The following is a 15,324-nucleotide window of genomic DNA, read 5'->3' as shown; positions in this document are numbered from 1 at the left end:
AAGGGGAAAAAAAACCCCAGGGCGAAGTGAGTTCTATCCAAAGGTCGCGTTGCCAGCAGGGAGAACAAGTAAATCCTTTAAGAGGGAGGGAAAAAAAGCAGGGAGGTTGCAATCCTCTTAAAAGGGCGATAAAACTTAGCTGTTTTTTCTTTTTTTTATCTTTCCTCCTTTCCCTTCAGCCTAAGAATGCAGGGTAGCTAGCGTGTAGCAAACCCCCCCCCCCATAGACCAAATAAAATCCAGGCATTGTTGCAAAAGCTTCAGGATCTCCCAGAAAGCAGCTTAAAAAGTAGCAAGAGAGGGCAACATCGGATGTTTTCCAAACAAGGAGAATCCTAACTTTCAACAAATTCAAGACCAGCCTTTGTGGCTTCAGGCACTCCTGCGAGGAGGGGGTTTGGGCGACCTAAAACCCCTTGGAACAAAAAAATGAAAATAAAAAGATGGTTGTTCTGGGTTTTTCGGGCTCTTTGGCCGTGTTCTGAAGGTTGTTCTTCCTGACGTTTCACCGGCCACAGAGACTGGCCAAACGTCAGGAAAAACAACCTTCAGAACACGGCCAAAGAGCCTGAAAAATCCAGAACAACCATTAGATCCCGGCCGTGAAAGCCTTTGCGAATATATTAAAATAGAGTTAATAAACTGATTTAAGCCAGTTTTTACTGCCCCGGGAATCGGACAGTTCACATGCTATGAAAAAGGGGGGGGCTTCCTTAAGAGGAGAAAGAGGTCTGTCTGCTTCAGCTGATGGATCAGAAAAAGGGCTATTCGCGGCGGCTCAGGCGTGGAGTTTTGAAGGAATGGTGTGTCAGTGAGGAAAACGAAAATAGGAATTTCCCCACAGGGTGCGATCGGAACCTGAAAAGTCCACAGACAAGGTGGCGTGAAGTCAGCCAGAAAACAGGTGAAGGCTGGCCAGAGGGAAGCAAACAAGCAGATCGCTCTAAAGATCAGCCTTTTTCCCAGCAGCCTCCCACCCTCCTGTCAGTCACATGCTTAGCGTGAGCCACAGAGGCTGTTTTCCCCCCTTAGCTGTGCTGTCCTGCTCAACGCACAGCAGTGGCCACGTTTCGAGGTTCTCCATGCCGTGGATGATCCGGCGCAACCTTGCGAGCGATGAAACACCCACCCTCCCACTCCGCCAGACCACCTGCTCTGACTTGTTTTTATCAAGAGCCACACCAAAAAACCCTTTTCTAGATCTACGAACGGCTTGACAAGCCTCACCAAACGCAGGGAGAATAAAAGAAAAAGAGAGACACCCCGAGTTAACCTTGTTTCTCTAAGTTTATTTAACTTGTTTTTCAAAAGCCCAAAGTGTTAAACTCTACGGTTTCTGTTAAAACATAAAACACACACACACGCACATACATACCATCCCAAAGAAATAAAAGAAACATTTCCAAAAAATAAGAATACATGGGTTTGGGGGTTTGGAACGGGTGAGGGGAGGGAGACTGAAGGCAGCAAACCAAAACTGGGATATAACAGGCATGGCGGACATCCAAGCGAGATCAAGGCGGATGCCCGGGGTTTTCCTTAAATGGCCTAGCCCTAACTTTAAAACTTTGTGGTCAAAACCTAGACGTTCAATTAGACTTTGAAGAGTGAGAAACCAGGCTTAAAAGTAGCCTCTTTTTGGCCTCCAACGGGTGTCGCGATGGTGAGATCTTTGGAAAGAGACCGGGAAACCCAGCACCATTTCTCCTGGAAGTGGAACGATCGTCCAACCTTCGGCTCCACATAAAAGGTTTGCGTGGTGGGAGCATTCCGTAATTTTTATTTTTTTAGGCAGCCCCGGAGAAAATAGGTGATTTTTTTTACCCTATTTCTGACCCCTCTTTGGCCTTTTTCGTCCCCCCCTCACTGGGATGACTGTTCAAAGCACCGACGATATCGTGGCTCCATCGGTCCAACGGTGCTGATCGGCCCAGACCGGAAACTCATACAGAGACACGGAAAATGACTCCTTTTTTAAGAGAACGCCAACAGTACTTCAATGAGAATTCAGTTTAGCTGATATTTCAACGCCTGGGTTTCTCTTCCTGTGTCCCCCCCCCCCCAAAAAAAACCTACATTTCCACAAATCATAAGATTTAAGTCCATCCGGTTCCTCCTCCACCTTATCGGGGACTGTCTCAAATATATATATATATATACACACAATGGGAAAGACAGAAGCCGTCCGGAGATGCAATGAACAAATGGGTCAGAGGTTGCTCTGGAGGCAGATGGACAAAAAGGCCAGGAAAAGAAGGCTCTGCTAGAAAACATAAAATTAAAAAGAGAGAAAAAGGGAGAAACAGAAAGGAGAGAGGCTGCGTTGAAGACATCACCATTCGCAGGAGCCCCTGGTGGAGTCAGTAGTATGGACGCCGAGGATTATTCTGAAAAAAAAGGGGGGGAGAATCAGCACAGAGTGGAACAGGAAGCCAAAAAATAAATAGTTATCCTGTTTCTGCAGGATCAGAATCCAAAATTTCACTCATTCACTGCCTGAAAATATTAAATTAAAAAACAACAACCCCAGATATATGTATTTATATGTGTTTCTAAGGTGGATTGCCAGAACTGGCCACCAGAGGGAACCAGAGACTATGCTATCCATACCATCCACAAATCAGCGGGTGATTTGGAGATAGATTTGCTGTTATTCGTGGTTTCCAGTATCTGCTGGAAGTTTGGAACTGAGCCCCCACTGGAAACAGAAAACATTATTTTGAAAGGATTTGCAACCCACGCGAGACCGGATTTGGGCAGATACCACCCCTTTGGCATGCCCCCCTCCGACTCTGAAAATGAGTAAATAAAAATATCAATACAGGAAAGACGAAAGCTGCTCCTTACCAAAGGATTGGGGCGGAACCTGTAGGCCAGCATCATCCTCTTCCGGAAGGCCTCATACTCATCATCTTCCTTAGTCAGGTCGGCCGGGCGGTCGATCCCAAAGCCTGCCCCGTCCACCGCCGTCACGCCCCTGTTTTTGGAAAAGGCTCCATTCTGACTCTTTGGCCACCAGCAAGAGGGAAGAGAGCGGGGGGGGGGGAACTACGACACCCAAAATCCCCTAGCCTGCACTGCCCAGGCCAAACCAAACCCCACAAGAGCTGCTGCTAATCCAGAGTAGACCAGGGTGGGCCAAAACATTTTCCATGCAGCCTTTTCCCGATAATTCTCCCCCCCCAGGAAAAAAAGTGAACAGCGGCCCAAAGAAGCACCTAGGGGTAGCCATTTACTTTTTAAATTAAGCCACAATGCCCTCCCTAAAAGTTTCCATGGCCAAGTGAGATTCGAACCCAGGTCTCGAATCAGAGTCCTAGCCCAACACTGACACCACTCCCCCTCGATCTCATAGGTGATCCTTGGGGGCAAAAGGTCAGCCATCTGGGTGGCCCACCCAACAGCGGACGATAGATGCAAGTGTTGAAATCTGTAACGTTTACTGCAGCGGACAAAGCCATTTTCCCCTGCCTGGTCAGAGGGAAGGAAAAGCAAGAGAGTTCGAAACAGGCGCCCGTACTTGTTGACGGGGGCTTTGATGCCCTGCCCCTCGGAGCCGAGCCCCTCCCCTTCTTTCCAGCCCATCTTCATCAGCATCTGGTAACCGATGTTTTCCACCGTCAACTTGAACTCCTTATATTCTGAATAATCAGGTTCGCGGCCTTCCTGGAGAGGACAAGGAAACCAGAGAGGGAGCAAAACGAAAGTGGATTTTAAGGAGGAAATAAATTAGTGTCTTTCAGCCTGCTGGAATGAAAAACAAACAAACTAACAAATAAAGCAAAAAGGCAGAGAACAGGACTCTGCGCGCAGGAATCTTTTTTTTTTGGGGGGAGAGTACTCACTTTCAGGGCTTTGAAGGTCTCCATGAATTTTTCCAATTCATCCGGGGGAAGGAAGTCCCCGATGAAATGCTTCCCTCGGCCCATCTGCGTCAGCTGCTCCGCCCACTCTGCGCATGGGGAGGCGAGCATGGCGTAAAAGAGGAGACCGCGCAAGAAGAAGAAAAAGTTACAGCACTTCCGGGGGGGGGGGTCAACAACTTTACTTTAAAACACATCCTGGTTTGACCACTTGGGAGAACTTGAAAAGTTTGGACCAAAACCCAGGACGGACTCACCGCTTCCCCCCCCCCCCCCGGAACTGGGATCACCCAGCGGCCTCGAAGCCCATCCATCCCGTACCTCGCGTCTTCTCCATTTCCATGCGCCGCAGCTGGTGCTCCCAGGTGCCGAGCTCGCTATCCACCTCCTCATCGCTGTCGTACCCCGACTTGTGCTGCTTGACCGTCTTCTCCCACATCAGCTGCATCTCTTGCATGGCACGCTTGTGCTTCATGATCATGTCGTACATCTGCTGCATCTGTGGGGTCGACGGGGGTGGGTGGAAATGGGGGGGGGTGACAAATACGGGAGGCTTACAAAACTGTTGGATAGTTCAAGCATCCGGCTAAAGAACCAGACTCGGCCTTTAGACAATATTATGTACCAGGTTCACTATTATCCACGGTTTTCAGTATCCGTGGGGGTAGCGGGGGGGGCTTGGAACGGATCCTCTGCAGACATAGGGATCCTACTGTGTTTCTCCCTTCAAACCAATCCTTCACCCCGCCCTTTAGTATACTGAATATGTATCTAAATGTCTGTGTCCTGTCTCATTTGAGAGCTCAGGGGTTTAGGTCTCTGACTGCAGAGCCAAAGGTTGGGAGTTCAAATCCCCCTCCCCAACTAATCCTCCTTGACAGGGGCTGAAATGGATGATCTTTAAGGGTCCCTTCCTGCTCTGCCGTTCTATGATGATGATAATGAATTAAGCAGAGGGAAGTCCTGGATTCCCTGGCATGCCATTCCCAGAAACAAAAAACACCCCTGTTCATGTTTACTGCCCCGTCCAGATGAAACCGCAGGGCACGATCTCAATTTTACACAAGGGTTTTGTTCCTGTAAAGCACCTCCCTCTGTCTTTGGTTACCTCTTGTTGCTCCTTCAGTTGCTTTTTCTGGGCGTCCGAGAGCTCCGTGACCCCCACCAGCCCGACCGGCTTCCCTTTTTCGTAGCCGAGACCCTTCAGATCCTGGACTGGAGAGACATTTAAGCTGTGAAACCTTCCAATCGGTCCCGGTGCGTCGCAGGCCAGCCCCTCTTTCCTTCCCAGCCCCGAGAGAAGCAGCTTAAGGCTTTTCTGAAGAAAGATTTGACTTAAACCACCCCGTTGCCATTTTAAGCAAAGGCAATGCCCAAAAGCCCGAGTAACGCACATTACTTTTTAAAAACAGGGCAATGAAACAATCAATTTCATGGAGAGTCTGTGCCGATTTCACCTGCTTCTGTTACTCGCAAAGGGATTAAAAGGTGTTCTTTCTGTCTTTTGTTTTTGTGGGGTCACGTTCCTTGAGAAATTCAGTTTATCAACCCTGAAGCCTCATCAATCAGCTGCTGAAGGAACCTTTGCACCTCTTGAACAACAGATCCAGTAAACAAGATATATAATTTGAATCCTACTAAGCAAAAAACACCGGTGACAAAGACGGTTAATATACAGTGGTGCCCCGCATAGCGACATTAATCCGTTCCGGATTAATCGTCGCTATGGAAAAACATCGCTAAACGGATCAAAAAAACCCATAGGAAGGCATTAAACTTTGTTTAATGCGTTCCTATGGGGCCCCAAACTCACCGGTCAGCGAAGTTCCTCCATAGTGCCGCCATTTTCGCGCCCTCGGTAAGCGAGGGCAGGGCGCGAAAATGGTTGTGGTGGCCATTTTGGGCGCGCGGCGGCCATTTTGGAACCACCGATCAGCTGTTTAAAAGAACATTGCAATGCGATGTTTTGCCATTGAAAACATCGCGATGCGATCGCATTAGCGATCTGAAAAAACAGTTCGCTATGCGGATTCATCGTTAAGCAGTGCGCTCGTTAAGCGAGGCACCACTGTATATTTTTTTTCAGTATGCAAAGTTCTAACCAGACAATGGGGTCGGGGAGGGCTCCTCCGTCTGCTGGACAAGTTCTGGGGGTGGGAGGTCGACTTTCTCCTCTTCCGGGCCCCACCGGCTTTTCCGCTTCTTCTTGGCCCCAGACGAGGCAGCTGGTTTTGGCCCCGGGGAAGTGGCCCTCGAGGCCGAAGCAGCGGCTGCTGCTTCCGGAGGGGCTTTCCGTTTGGCAGCAGCTTCCAAGATGGGAGGCATGCCCTCCGCGTCCTCTTTGGCTTTCCGGAACTCGTCCAACTTCTCCCGGTAATACTTGTAGCCAGAGCTACTGGGCTCATACAAAAACCTGGGTGTGGGTCGGAAGACGGAATGCAACTTGTTATGGTGCGCAGGGAGAAAAAAAATAAAGACTGCTTGTGATCACGGGTCTCAACTTTTCAGGTTGCCCCCCACTTCTCCTTACCTGATGGCAAACATAAAAAAACACCTTGGGCCATTTATAACCCCCTGATCAGGAAGGTTAAAAAGTCGTTGACCACAATGTATGCACATCTTTTGAGAACATCCTCGAAGCAAATGGCTGCTAATTAACAAGGTGCCGGTTGGACTGCATTCACCCGCGCAAAATCCGAAACTGAAACAGTACCTCGTTAATGAGCAGTCATTTACCACTGTGATTGAACCCCTTCCACCTACACAGGTGTAAATCACATTTAGGATTCTGTGCAGCATTTGGGGTTTTGTTTTAAATGCTGACTTTCAGATCCACTCCACATCTGGGAAAGTTTGAGTGCCGTGCATTATTTTAATGTATGCTTTTACTTGCTTTGAATGTGTTTTAACTATTTTAACTGACTAGTTTAATACCTATAGATGTTTAAGACTTTTTCAATGTAATGATTAAACTGATTTGGTGTTTCAATTGCTTGTGAGCCACCGTAGATCAGGGTTTCAAAATAAGGCAATCCATCCTGCACTGTGTGATTTACTTTTCTGTTATTTTCCGCTGCTTGGAAAGATGAAACTGAGTTATTGAACTACTGGATAGCTCAGATGTTCTGGCTGGCTGGCTGTGAAGCCAGAGGTTGGGAGTTTGAATCCCCCACAGGGCCTCCTTGGCGGACTGGATGACCTCTAGTGTTCCCTTCCATTTCTGCCATTCTAAGATGATGATGATGATTCCTCCCAACCATAGAGTTACTTTAGGACCTCGGGGTCCAGAAAGGCCACCCGTTAAAGGAAAGATCTGCTTCTTCCGGAAAAAGACCCACAGCCCAAATCCCAGCCTGCTCTCCTCACCTGAACGACTGGTTCTCTCTATGGTTCTTCAGGGCGACCATCTCCGCCACTGGGCCCCCATCCGCCACAAAGCGGGCCAACTTCTCCGCGCTCTCCTTGATCTCTTCGTCGTCTGGGGGTGAAACTTTAAGCAGCTTGTCAGTACGGTGGCCCCAACTCACACACCTAAGAGCCATAAGCTAAACCTGCCTTGCGGGACCCCCAAGGGGAGGGGAATAAGCAGGAAGAGGGTTTCGTTTAACCAAAAAAAAAAATAAGCCTCCTTTTTTTCCCCGGCGCGAACAAGCATAAAACAGACAATTAAGGCCACAGTTCTCAGAATCCTGGTGGGGGGGGAGAGAAATATATATACATAGGCACAGAGGGGTGCCGGCACCAAACATTCTAAATCAGGATTATGCATGGGCTCAACAATTCTGTTTGGCAGAAAATACCTGAGCTTTCTGGGTCCCGTGCCATTCAATTTGGGCCCTGAGCCAGACTCAATCTGAGAGCCTCCAACGGGACACGGAGAGAAACCACACTTTTTTTGTATTTTCTCCACCATACACGAATATTGGGCACACCGGAGCCCGCCAAAGAGGGAAGCAAGCCGGTCAAACTTTTTTTTTTAAATTTATTTTTTAAAACTAGGGAAAAACTCAACTTCTACCAGCTAGCTTTAGAAAGTCAAACACAAAGCACTTTTAATGCTTCTTTTTCTTTCTAACCGCATGAACAAGGAGCCCAGAGTAATGAATCTCTCATCTAATTCTATCCGAGATATGCTGTATCAATACACCATATTTTGCCTTCCTCCAAACACCAATTGCTTCTTTTCTCCTCGCACCCTCAACTTTTCTCAACTCCCTGCTTCAGGGCAGGCAGCTAGAGAGACAAGCCCCCGCCCTGTGTGCACGCATCCGAACCAAACCCTGTTGGTAAGCCAACACCAAACCAGGAGAATCACAGCCTGTAACTAGCAAACAAACCAGGTTTGTTGTTATGGATGGGTTCTGACATAACAGCAAGCCAGGATTCACAAAAAAACAACAAACAGAAAACCCCAAACCCTGGCTGATGTTTATGCACAAGTCACAGAAATTTTTATATATATTGTTTTGTACTAGCTAATGCTTAATTTTTTTTTTAATTTTGAGGAACTTGATTTTTTGGGAGCAACTCTTTCATTGGTCTGTACCCTTCTAACAGAGGGAGAAGATTCAGGAGCCACACTGACCAAAGATTATCTTTACATACAAACAACTTAAAGTGGGAAATAAAGAGAGTCGTGGTCAGGAGACACATGGCCTCGCCTTACCTTTCTGAACAGGGGAAATCTCCTCTGGATCCTGGCCCTTCTTCCACATCTCCGCCAGTTTCTTTCTGTAGTAAAGAAACTCCGGACTGTTCTTGTCATGCAGGAATCTGAATGAGGACGGAGAGACAAGAAGAGAATGCAGTTAAGAAAGATGGGTTCCCCCTGTATCGAGGGAGATAGCAAGCGAGATTCTTCCCTAGGAAAAAAGCCCTACATTCTGCCACCAGGATTCCCCGGAAAGGAATCCAGCATCCAACATGGGAGAGCCATTCCTGGCAGTCCAGAGTTCACACGAAGGGGTAGACAGAAACCAAGGACCGTATTTTGTTCAGTTTTCCTCCCAGGTTTATGTCGGCGGGGAACCAAAGGCCTTGAGCACAGCAATCAGGTATCCCAATACTTTGGGCCCTGGGTGCCCAGAAGCTGAGGATTCTGGGATTTGGAGTCCACAAGGGACAAGAAATGAGCTGCCAAAAGGCACCCGCTCCAACATTACCACTTTGAATTTCTTTGTGCTTTTTCAATGGGTGCGGGGGGGGGAAGAATTTCTGCCCTTCCACATAGCCCAAAATGATTTTTAAAAAAAAAACATGGAGGGGGGGAGAGAATCGAGACCTTGAGAATACAAGAGATTTCTTCCATCGCTTAAGTAAAACAAAACCTGTTTGTTTTTTTATTAACTTACTTAGGAGACTGATAGCACCATGGGGTAGTGGGTGGGGGCAGAGTCTGGATCTCCCCAGGGTCTCCTCCATCGTAATCCAACAACGTCCACATTTTGTGACCCTTGGTTTCAAGGGTTAACTAGAGAGAACATCAGTTTCTCTGAACCTCATGAACTATGGGATGGCTCAGGCGTGGAGGTCTCTGGCTGTGCAGCCAGAGGTTAGGAGTTTGAATCCACCCCCCAACGGGCCTCTTTGACAGAGGCTGGACTGGGTGATCCTCAGGGGTCCCTTCCACCCCCTGCAGTCCTATCATCATCATCATCATCATCATCATCATCATCATCATCATCATCATCATCATCATTATCATTATTATTATTATTATTATTATTATTATTATTATTATTATTATTATTATTATTATTATTATTATTATTATTATTCGGGGTGAACCTACGCAAATGCTGGGTTATCCTTGCAGTCTTCCAGCGCCACCTTCTCCAGTTCGGGGCCCCCTTCCGCCACCACCTTGGCCAGCTTCTCCACCAACCGGCGCGTCTTGATGTCCTCTGGGGGACAAACTTTAAGCAGGCTGTCAGTACTGGGGTTCCCAAGTCACACCCCCAACAGGCAAATTATCTCTTAAGAACCACAGCAGTAGGAGGCACAAGTCGGCAGGGAGGAGGAAGGTGTGAGGGGGAAATGGAACGAGGAGAAAAAGGATGAAACCAGGGAGCTGTAGAAACCGATGCTCATCGAAATTGGGCAGAGGGGAGAGAACACAGATTACTGACCTATTAGCCCCCGCAAGGGAACAATAGCTGAATTCATAGGCCCCAAAAGCCAAAAAAATAGATTTCGGCAGCAAAGGAACTATAACGGTAAAGCAAGCCCCTGCTCCCATGCGGCTAACATGTTCGTTCAACATAGGGAGGGCCTGCGGAACTCAGGGCCTCAAGAGGGGAAAGGGGAACGGAGGACTATTGTGGATTGTGCTCGAAGGCCATGTCGAGGACTTCACAGAATGGTACGTTTAGGGAGCCAGGGAAACTGACTTTGGGAAGAAAAAAAATAACCCAGATCCACTCTAGATGTTCTGGGGTTAAAAAGAGAGAATCCGAGACCTCACCAAAGAAGCTTCAGAGGGAAACTACAGATAGCCCTCTGTTTCCCCTTGCTCTTGATGTTAAAATATGGTATTTTCCACCAAATTAAAGATGACTCACTTTAATCAATTTGGTTTTTTTTTCAAAACCTGAACGGTCCCTCACGGGTGGGAAAGATATGGACCTGTTTTTTTCTTTCTACAACATCCCCTCTCTCTATGGCTGAAAGGCCCAGGAACTCTGACACCAACGTAGAGAGCATCATTTTTACAAATGAAATTGATCTCGAGATCGTGGCCTCACCTGCTCAGGGACTTCTGATATAGCGAACACACCTCTCCGTTGTTTCACCCTGCCCTACATTATCTGACTTGGAGCGGGTGGTTTGGTCTTAAATACCGTAAGTGTCCTAGGAAGCGGGACCTGGTCTTTCCCACTTCGAGGAGCGCCACATGCACTCGAGACAAACAAACACTACATTGCTGGGGAAACAGGACTTACTTTTGATCTCCAGCCACTGCTCGTAATCATCATCTTCCTCCTCGTCATCCGGAGACTGGAAAACGCTCAGGCGGTTGGTCACGGGGGTCTGCTTGGAATGCGTGTAGTTTTTTACTTGGTTCAGCATGCTGCTGACGCTGAGGTTGGGGCGCTTCCCGGTTGGGAGGGTCTTCTTGGCTGCTGGAGGATTTGCTGCCGGAGGTTCAGTGGAACTGGAGGAAGCACCTAGAGAGCAATACAAGAGGGGAGGGGAGTTTTTTTAAAAAAGGTGAGCTGGTGTTACCCAGTGATATGGGAATTGTCCAAAATCCTCAGTAGGGCCACCAGTATGCAGGGTCGGTATACCTGGTTTCACTTATCTACGGCCTGAAAATATTAGAAATTTTAAAAGAAAAAAAAAACCCAGAAATATGCATTTTCATGATGTAATTACCAGAATCGGCACAAGACGGAGCCAGAGACCATGCTATGTATAAAGCGTGCTATCATCCACGCTTTTCAGCATCTGGAGGCTTCAAGCCAGTTCCCTGTGGATATGAAAGTCCTATGGTATCAATACGTTGCCATAGGTAAGTTACAGTAACTCAGCCTCCGTCTCCTCATCTGCAACGTGGTTGTCGCTAAAATAATCTTTCCTTGCCGTCTTCCTGCCATACTCCGGAAAACCAAAGAAAAAACCACGCACAGTTGAACTGTGAAAAAACGGACTAAAAATACAGCAAAAAAAAAAGGCATTCATCCAAAGCAGCCTTTATTCGTATGTCTTCCAGTACACTGAAATCCTGTCTAATACAGGGGTGCCTCGCTAGACAATTACCTTGCAAAATGGTTTATTCACAAGACGATGAGTTTTTGCGATCGCTATGGCGCTTCAGGACTGTTTTCCGCAAGACAACAATTTTGACAGCTAGGTCCACAACTCGCAAAACGGGTTTTTTTAGGGACCGATTTTCGCAAGACAGCGATTTTGACAGCTGGTCTGCACTTTGCAAAACGGTATCTCTGGGGGCAATTTTCGCAAGACGATGACTATTTTCCCCATTGGAACGCATTAAATGGATTTCAATGCATTCCAATGGGGAACCACATTTCGCAAGACAATGTTTTCGCTAAACAGCATTTTTCGCAGAACGAATTAACATCGTCTTGCGAGGCACCACTGTATTTTAATTTTTTAAAAAACAATTCTTTGGGGTGGCATTTTAAATAATAACAATAATATTATTTTAATTGTTATTAGATGATTTTAATTGTTCTGAGCCACCTTGGATCCCCTACAGTGAAAAAGGCAGAAAGTTAAGTAATTAACTTAATTACTTAACTAATAAATAAGTTACTTATTAAGTAACTTATGAACTTACTTAATAAAGTAAGTTCATAAGTTAGTAAGTTAGTAATCTTAGAAGAGCAAAGCTGAAAAGGACCCTACGGATCATCAAATCCAGCCCTGGTCAAGGAGGCAGAGTGGGGGATTTGAAACCCTAACCTCGGGTACCTCTGCCAGAAACAAAAACTACTAAGCTCTCCAGCAATAAATAAATATTAGCCAGCCAGCCAACCAGCTCTCCTCAGGCAACCAATCTGTCTGAGCCGACTATTCATTTCAGGAAGATGTCGCCCCTTTCAGTTCCGTCTCGGCAAAGGGGTGCAAATCACTTCACTTTTGGAATGGAGCAACAGAAAGGCCAAACTGGGTCACCCTCTCAGCAAAAGCCGAAGGAGAAGAAAAAGACACACACAAACACAAACTAAGGCATCTCTCTGGTGGGGCCACCACTGAGAATGCATCATAAGGTAGAAGCTACCACAAAGAAGGCCCTGTCACTCTTTTCCAAGGTGGTGAGATTCAGCAGGTGTTGAATCTTTAATTTTCAACACAAACCACTCCTGTGTTTCAGGGATTCCCGGGAGAACCCAGGAACATCAGAAGCCACAAACAGCAGGGGAAGGAACGCGAAATGCTGTTTGCAAAGGCCACTCACCGCTCTCTGATTTCTCCTTCTGGAGTTTGAGGAACTGCTGAAGGAAACTCCCATCATTGGCAAACTTGTTTGAAACGGTGCTTTCGCCATCCCCACTGTCATCGCTGGAAAGCAAGAGAGGAAGAACTTTAAGGTTAAAAATCCAGCTTCCTTCAATGTATGTTTTTCAGAAAGGCATGTGATACAACATTGGGGCACCCATTTTGATTTTTTTTTTTCTGGACTAAAAGGGAAAACATGGGTCTGTCTAAAAGGAGCAACACAGATGTGGCCCCTTAAATATAAAGCACTCACTCGCTAGCTTGGGCGGCCAGCTGCCCTCTCAAGTGGTTCTGCTTGGCCTGCCGTTCCATCTTGGCCTCGATCTCCCGCTTCTTCTGGGCAATCAGCTTCTCCTGGTGGAGAATGTTGACGCTGGTCTTCACCGATTTGGGCATGGTGACGCCAAACCACCGGCTGGCTTTCCCTGGTGGGAAGAAAGATGACACACATAAACATGGGGTTGGGTGGGGTTGTTTTTGTTTTTTGTTTTACCCACACTGGGGGTGGAGGAAGGAGAAGAGGAACAAAAAAAAATCATATCTGGATTGTGCAAATATCCGCAGGAATCATACATCCCAAATTTTACGTAAGTTATAAATGCTGGATAGCTTTGGGATTTAGATCTCTGGCTGGCTGCAGAGCCAGAGGTTGGGAGTGCGATTTCCCCCACGGTTCCTCCTTGACAGGGTTTGGACTTTATGAGATAGAGAGATAGATAGATAGATAGATAGATAGATAGATAGATAGATAGATAGATAGATAGATAGATAGATAGATAGATAGATAGATAGATAGATAGATAGATAGATCTCTATGAGGGATGTCTTAACCTTTCCTACATGGGCCAGTCTGTGTGTGGATTAGAGATGACTCTTCCAGCACTACAGTTTTAAGGTTATGATAATAATCTTAGATCTGCAGAGCTGGAAAGGACCCTATGCATCATGCGGTCCACTCCGTCAAGAAGGCACTGGCGGGGGGGCGTGGATTCGAACTCCCAGCATTTGGCTCCGCAGCCAAAGACCTCCACCCTCGTGCTTTCCAGCCATTCAAAAGATAAGATTTAAAAACTTAACAGGGAGGCAGAAATAAGGGATTTTAAAAGGGGGTGGCAGAAAAATCGGCTTTTTCACGAGAAAAGAAAACAGAAAATTTTAATAGGGAGAATAAAATAAGATTTAAGAGAGAGGGGAAGAGAATACAGGATTAAAACGCAAAAGGAAAAATGGGATTTTAATGGGGAGAAGAAAAATAGGGGAGAGAAACAGGGAAGGCTCAAAGGGGAATTAATATAAAGTTTGGGCCAGATTCGGGTGGGCAATGGGGGAGCAAAGAGGCGGAAATCCCGGGGGGGGGGCTTTCCTGCTTGGAAGTGGGCGGGGCTTAAAGGGAGAAAGACTCACCTGGAGCATCCCGGCCAGTGTCCATGGCTTCCCAGGTTGTCCCCACCTCTCCCTTGTCCCACAATGCACTGCGCCCTGGTTTGCCTCCCTCGACGTCAGCGAGGGGCGGGACAAAGGCGAGGGTTCGATGCCGCGGCGCCCTCTGGGGCGAGGAGAGTTGCAAGCGGTGCGGCCGCCATTTTGGGGGAAAGCCGGATGGGAGTTGTAGTCCAGGATTCAGAACCAAGGGCGTGGGGCCGCGGGTGGTATAAAGGAGAATGTAGAAGACGCGGTCGACTTATGAGGGGATTAAGGGCGTCGTTTCGCTCTGGGTTCCCGCAGGTCCCTTTTATTTGTTTTTAATGTGGGAGAACGAGAAAGGAAGATACAAACGGACTACTATTCCCAGCGAACCCCGCGCGGGAAGGGGAGGAGAGGAGGAGCAGTCTCGCGATACTTGGCGAGGCCGCGCCGCGAGACCTCGGCCGCCGCGCATTTCGAAGCGTCGACGTCGAGCGTCGCGGAACTACATTTCCCATAAGGCAGAGCGGGAAAAACCTCAACCATCAAAACAAAGCCGTAAGCATATTTTAATATATTTATTAAAATATGCAAAATAAACAATAATTGCACACACACGTTTATGCTTACATTTGTACAGTATTATAAATACAGTTTATTTGGAATATAAAATACATTTATATAAAATAAAAACGTAATTTCACTCTATTTGAAATTGACAGATAAAAGTATATTAATTTAGCTGAATTATTACTCTAATTATCAGTGAGGTATTTAATTGATATCCTAACCTCCTCTCTTGTCAATGAATTACAACATTAATTTAGAAAAATAGGGCTGTAAAAATCACAAAACTACATAAATCCCATATTGAAAGCAAACACCGAGTAATATTACAGGGATCTCTGCTTTCTTTTAATCATAAGGTAATCCAGGAAGCATTATCACTTTTATTTAAAACTGCAAATAGAATACACACACCTATTTATGATGCACCTTATCCATCTCCTGAGAAACCTATAGGTGGGACAGGAAGCAACAGTTAGAACTGGATATGGAACAACGGATTGGTTCAAAATTGGGAAAGGAGTAC

General features: G+C 46.8%; 1 protein-coding gene across 1 annotated transcript; it reads right to left on the bottom strand.

The window, feature by feature from the left end:
- Positions 1 to 1,268: 1,268 nt before the first annotated feature.
- SUGP1 (SURP and G-patch domain containing 1) lies at positions 1,269 to 14,382 on the bottom strand. Its single transcript, XM_020814274.3, has 14 exons — positions 14,232 to 14,382; positions 13,081 to 13,252; positions 12,787 to 12,890; positions 10,805 to 11,029; positions 9,655 to 9,778; positions 8,530 to 8,636; positions 7,230 to 7,353; positions 5,966 to 6,276; positions 4,972 to 5,078; positions 4,185 to 4,362; positions 3,846 to 3,952; positions 3,521 to 3,666; positions 2,848 to 2,977; positions 1,269 to 2,387 (listed from the first exon to the last, which is right to left on the bottom strand). The coding sequence occupies exons 1-14, from the start codon at positions 14,254 to 14,256 to the stop codon at positions 2,361 to 2,363; spliced, it is 1,887 nt and encodes a 628-aa protein (XP_020669933.3). The 5' UTR covers positions 14,257 to 14,382; the 3' UTR covers positions 1,269 to 2,360.
- Between the last annotated feature and the right edge of the window lie 942 nt (positions 14,383 to 15,324).

Source organism: Pogona vitticeps, chromosome 7 (assembly GCF_051106095.1).
Source record: "Pogona vitticeps strain Pit_001003342236 chromosome 7, PviZW2.1, whole genome shotgun sequence".
In the NCBI taxonomy this organism is placed as follows: Eukaryota; Metazoa; Chordata; class Lepidosauria; order Squamata; family Agamidae; genus Pogona; species Pogona vitticeps.
The sequence above is the reverse complement of the archived record's forward strand: the minus strand, read 5'-3'. Positions and strand labels throughout refer to the sequence as shown.

Excerpts from the sequence above, each read along its gene's own strand:
- SUGP1 (XM_020814274.3), bottom strand. The coding sequence starts at position 14,256 with ATGGACACTGGCCGGGATGCTCCAG. Across the intron at positions 9,779-10,804 it reads GCAGTGGCTGGAGATCAAAA|TTTGTCCCCCAGAGGACATC; the intron begins GTAAGTCCTGTT and ends GCCTGCTTAAAG. Across the intron at positions 2,978-3,520 it reads ATCAAAGCCCCCGTCAACAA|GGGCGTGACGGCGGTGGACG; the intron begins GTACGGGCGCCT and ends TTCCAAAAACAG.